The sequence below is a fragment of the Caenorhabditis remanei genome, chromosome V, assembly GCF_010183535.1.
Source record: "Caenorhabditis remanei strain PX506 chromosome V, whole genome shotgun sequence".
Taxonomy (NCBI): domain Eukaryota; kingdom Metazoa; phylum Nematoda; class Chromadorea; order Rhabditida; family Rhabditidae; genus Caenorhabditis; species Caenorhabditis remanei.
The window spans coordinates 10,407,754-10,412,652 of record NC_071332.1 but is presented as its reverse complement, the minus strand read 5'-3'; the positions used below and the strand labels follow the sequence as shown (position 1 = coordinate 10,412,652).

Sequence of the window (4,899 nt, the reverse complement as noted above, 5' to 3'; positions counted from 1 at the left end):
AGTAGCGGAATTGAAACAAGTGATCGAATCTCCTGTTTTAGTAGATGAAAAGAAACAAAAACTAGTGAATCGAAGATGAAATGCTTAAACCGAATATCAGAAATAGGAAAGAGTTAGTAGCCGTATGGAATACGGTTCTAATAGGGACAACAGGGAGAGAAGAAGAGAAATATTGGAAAGACATGTCGAAAAATGATATTTTAATGAGCAAAAGCGGTTTATTGGTTACTAGATGAATTGCTGCGAGACGATGATTTGGTGAGCGTAGCGATGAATAAAGGAACCTCCACGTCTTCACGAGCCTGCATCTCCTTGATCCATGGATGAGCCATAATATCGTTCAGAGGAAGACGTTCTTGTGGCTCTTTCTTGATTATCGCGTTTATCAAGCTGGCAGCTCCATCACTCACTCCAGACGGAATCTGGAAAGAATACGTAGAATGATAATAAGATAAAGTAGATTCGTATTTTCGAAGCTTTGAGAATTGTCCCGAGGAGAAAAGGAACCAGATCGCACAGTGGCAAACCAGCACACGCATCTCGAGCTAGACTTATTTAGCATTTCCGTTCAACTTCTGACTAATACAGACATCAAAAGTTATGAAATTGAAGTGAAATTGTGAAATAGTTGCCTGTTTCATAACTTCCTCCTCAACTTCTGGAGAAGAACTGCATTTCGATACTATTTCAAACAAAGACTTACGTAAATCTTGCATTCTTTGATTCTGGCTATCAATTTGTCACCAGTCTGGTTAGCGAAAGGGGCGTATCCGACAAGCATTTCGAAGAGTAAAATTCCGATGGCCCAAATATCAACATTGAAATCATGTGGCTGATTTGACACCATTTCCGGGGCCAAGTAATCCATGGTTCCGCAAAGAGTGTGACGTTTTGAATGATCGGCCACAACGGACCATCCGAAGTCGGCAAGCTGTAATTTTTAATTAATTGTCCCGAGGAGAATAGGAACCGAATCGCATTTTGAAGCAAAACAGCACACGCATCTCGAGCTAAGTTTTTATAGCAACTGTACTATCGTTCAAAGCTAAAACTTTTGCTTTAAACTGGACAACTTTCTTTATTCAAACGTTGGTTCAAAAATGAAAGTGCCGTTTTGACAATTGCATATTACGCTCACGAGAAACGTAGTGAAATCTATTTCATACCTTGAGATTAAGTTTCGAATCAAGAAGGAGATTCTCAGGCTTGATATCTCTGTGAATCACTCCTTTTGAATGGCAGTACTTCAAAGCATTCGCAAGTTGCCGGACAAATCTGAATGAGCGATTGATTTACGATGCATTTTCCAGTTTCCCAACCTGGCCGCGATGACCTCAGACACTTTGTGTCCGGGCTGCGATTGGAGGACGTTGAACAGTTCTCCCCTGCTGGCGTAATCGAGAATGACGAAAACACGCTTATCATCATGGAAGTAGCCGTAGAGTGTGAGAATATTTGGATGACTGAAAAATCAAATGTCCAGAAAGGTCAATGAGTAATGTGGCAATAAACACACCGCAAATGATACTGAATTTCAATCTCACGCTTCAACTGATGGCTGACGCCTAATTGGAGCAGCTGAGTTTTGAACAACACTTTCAGAGCGATGATCCGTTTCGTTTTCTTTTCTCGGGAAATGAAAACGTTTCCAAATTTTCCCTTTCCCAGAGGCCGTCCAACATCGAAATCATCGAGGCTCCAGCTGGAAGAATAAAATTTTTTACAAGATTCAGATATTATTCATCCCTACCAAGTCTCTTCTTTAGCCTGAGCTGGCTTGTGAGGGATGGTGTCTTCAGTGAGAGATATAACCTTTAAAAAAGAGTTAATCAAACGTAATCAAGATTTCTCTCGGTTTACCTCGGCTTTTTGGTCCTCTGTACACATCGGCGCGGAATTCTCTTTGCCATTCATGTTTGGTTGCTGAGCCTAATTGTAAGAATAGTTGATTATTTGGAATCGGAAATGGGAGGTTAAAAAAAAGATTAAAATTCACGTCTCAAAGCAGAGCGCGCCTTCGAAACCAAAATGATAAAAAGAACAAAAAGAACGAAGAGAGTTTGAATGATTTTCGATTGGCGGGTTGTCATCCGGTACTGCTAAACAACGCGCGCTTTCGGAATATTGGAGTGTCGTTTAGACACGTTGCAACCATTTGACTAAAGTTCAGGTTTTTCACTGGAATTTCGTGAATTACAATTTTGAAATTCACTAATTGAAGGTCGAAATGTCAGTGATAGACAAAACTTCATCAGCTGTAAATCCACTACGGGAAAAAGTGATAAATGCCTGCTCGAAGAAGCTGTATAACGACAAGGTCAGCTGAAAATGAAGCAAAAGCATTAATAAAAATTGAATAAATTCAGGATTGCATTAAAATAGCTGACTTCATCACTCCACTAGTAGAGGATATGAGTCTAGACTCGAATCTTGACAGAAAGCTTCATAACAAACTAGAAAAATACGAATTGAGACTGAACAAAGAATACCTAAGCGAATTTGAGAAGGTAAGATTGTTCATTAAAATGTTAAAAAAAGATTGAATTCAGATTAATAACATTGTGCAAAAGTTCGATGAGCTTTGTGTGAAAATGAACTCAACTTGTACGAATTTATCGAAACAAATGGAGACTGTCAAGCTAAAAAGTGTAGATTTGGTTCAGAAAACCGCAAGTTTGAAGGATAAGAAAGCCAACATTGAAACTCGATGTAATTTAATCAACGAGTTTCTCGAGAATCATTCGTTAACTGCTGAAGAACTCCGAGAACTAGAAGAATGCGAACAAACTGGACATCTATCAGAATTCTTCTTCAAAGTTCTCGAAAGATGCCACGAAATTCGTGAGAATTGTCGAAATATGGTCCAAGAGCAAGGACATCTTGCTGCGTTCGAAGTGATGGAGAAAATGCAAAAAATCGACGAAAGAAGTCACGCCATCATCTGCAATAATCTTAAACGAGAATTTCAAAATCTCACCGTTGACTCACATCAGAAAAAACAAATCCTCTCGAAGGCGTTCAAGATTATTCAGCAAAACGATGCAGTATTTCAGCTTGCTATTGGTAATATCAAATTATTCTGATAATATTCCAAATGATTTATTAGTTTTCAGATCAATATATATCTTCTCGTTCTCAAGATTTGCTCAATCAGTTCGTTGAGATCAACAAAATGGCTGTTCAAATGCCAGAAGGACTTGCAGAACCACTGAAAGCTGTTGGTGACATGCTCACTTCGATTCACGAGCTCACAGAGCAAGAGAAGCAATTGTTCGCTTCGATTTGCACTTCTGAAAATCTGCCAGTTGTTCTTGACGAGTGTCTGAAATCGCTTACTTCACCGTTCAAAGTAATTTTTCGCAAAAAGACAAAAACTAAAAAATATCATCTTTGCAGATTCGCGTAGAACAACTCTTGTCAACAGAGAAAGATGCGATTACTATTTTCAAGTTGGGAAACATTCTGATCTTCTACGCTGACAAATTTGAGTCATTGATTCGAAAAGACAGCCACTTCACACAAATGCTCGGGGAGCTTGTGAAAACAGTTCGTCAAGTTTGTATCGCTGGAATAAATCACCATGTGGATGGATTGATGAGAAAGATGACTGCGCCACATTATGACTTGTTGCCTGTGCCAGAAGTTCGTCAATGCTTGTCTCTCTATCACGGTCTAATTTCAATTGCTGTGAAAACAGGAAATTTGAATCTACTTCTTGAGCCAGAAAGAATCTATGAATACGTCTTGGAACCATTGATTCAAACTGTCCAACTAAGTGCCACGCGATTGAAGTCAGATGTAGATGTATCTGTGTTTACAATTAATTGTCTGACAGTTATTCGTAGTGCTATCTCGGAAATTACTGCATTCAAAAAGAATATTGAGATGATTGATGCCATGATTGAAGGAAATTCTGATGTTCTTGTTTCGGTTCAAGTCTCTGAAATGCTCGAAAAATCTGGAATTTTGGATTTGTATCAAAAGTTCAATGCAGCCAGTCCAGATGAAAAGAAACCTCTCTCCACTCTTCCTGGTCTCGAATCAGCCACTGTCGGGGATGCTCTTGTCAAGTTCACTCAATTCCTTCATCTCAATGCCGCATCTGACCACACCTATGATCTTGATCAACAGATTTTGGCTTCAGAAGAACGGTAGAGTTTTGAATACTTCAAAAAAATTGGTATTATTTCAGCCAACGAATTCGCGAAAGAAACACTTTGGAATTCATTAAAGTATACAAACTTATCGTCGATCATCTCGGAAACCCAGCCAACAACTACGAGAATCTTCATTACCTTCCGATTGAGAACGTGGAAAGTCTTTTAAAGTTCGAAAAAGAGAAAGAGAAGTTTCCAACTGAATCAACTGCCTAAACTGGTTGTTTGTAATTAAGAACACCTAATTTATTTGAATTTATTGCTTTTCAATGTAATTTCACTTCTTCTGTCCCACTGCTTCCTTTTATTCGACTGTTTTTAATCGTTTTGCCTTTTTCTTTCATCTGGGTTATTTATGTGATAGTGAGTGCAATTAACAAGGTTTTTCAAAAAGCTTAAACAGTTTTTGTCAATTACACTACCTACCACAGCTATGTTCAGACAACCGCTTCCATAGAACGGAGAACTACAAGAGCTGAAATGCCGTGGTGAATACAGAAAGCCGTGGAGAATACAGAAACGTGGGAATTATGAAAACCATATAGGTTTTCAATTTTAAACAAAGTATTTCAAAGAGTTTCAAATTGAATGAAACATGGAGCTTCGGTTCTGAATACAAATTTTATTTAAAAAAAAGAATAAAAATTAGTCGTTTCTGTTTGTTCTCTTCCAGAATTTTTCAGACTTCTCATCTCAATTCAATTCTATTTTTGGATTTCGATCAACAAGTTCCTTTCTAAAT

General features: G+C 38.2%; 2 protein-coding genes across 2 annotated transcripts; one reads left to right on the top strand and one right to left on the bottom strand.

The window, feature by feature from the left end:
* Nucleotides 1-218: 218 nt before the first annotated feature.
* GCK72_018789 (uncharacterized protein) lies at nucleotides 219-1,914 on the bottom strand (the record flags this gene model as incomplete). The annotated part of the gene is made up of 7 exons (XM_003110509.1): nucleotides 219-422; nucleotides 704-931; nucleotides 1,167-1,275; nucleotides 1,320-1,463; nucleotides 1,517-1,702; nucleotides 1,751-1,812; nucleotides 1,861-1,914. 7 exons carry the CDS (start codon nucleotides 1,912-1,914, stop codon nucleotides 219-221), a joined length of 987 nt encoding a protein of 328 aa, XP_003110557.1.
* A 313-nt stretch (nucleotides 1,915-2,227) lies between these two features.
* On the top strand, nucleotides 2,228-4,373 carry GCK72_018788 (uncharacterized protein; the record flags this gene model as incomplete). The annotated part of the gene is made up of 6 exons (XM_053732742.1): nucleotides 2,228-2,317; nucleotides 2,367-2,507; nucleotides 2,550-3,063; nucleotides 3,114-3,349; nucleotides 3,397-4,151; nucleotides 4,211-4,373. 6 exons carry the CDS (start codon nucleotides 2,228-2,230, stop codon nucleotides 4,371-4,373), a joined length of 1,899 nt encoding a protein of 632 aa, XP_053581655.1.
* Between the last annotated feature and the right edge of the window lie 526 nt (nucleotides 4,374-4,899).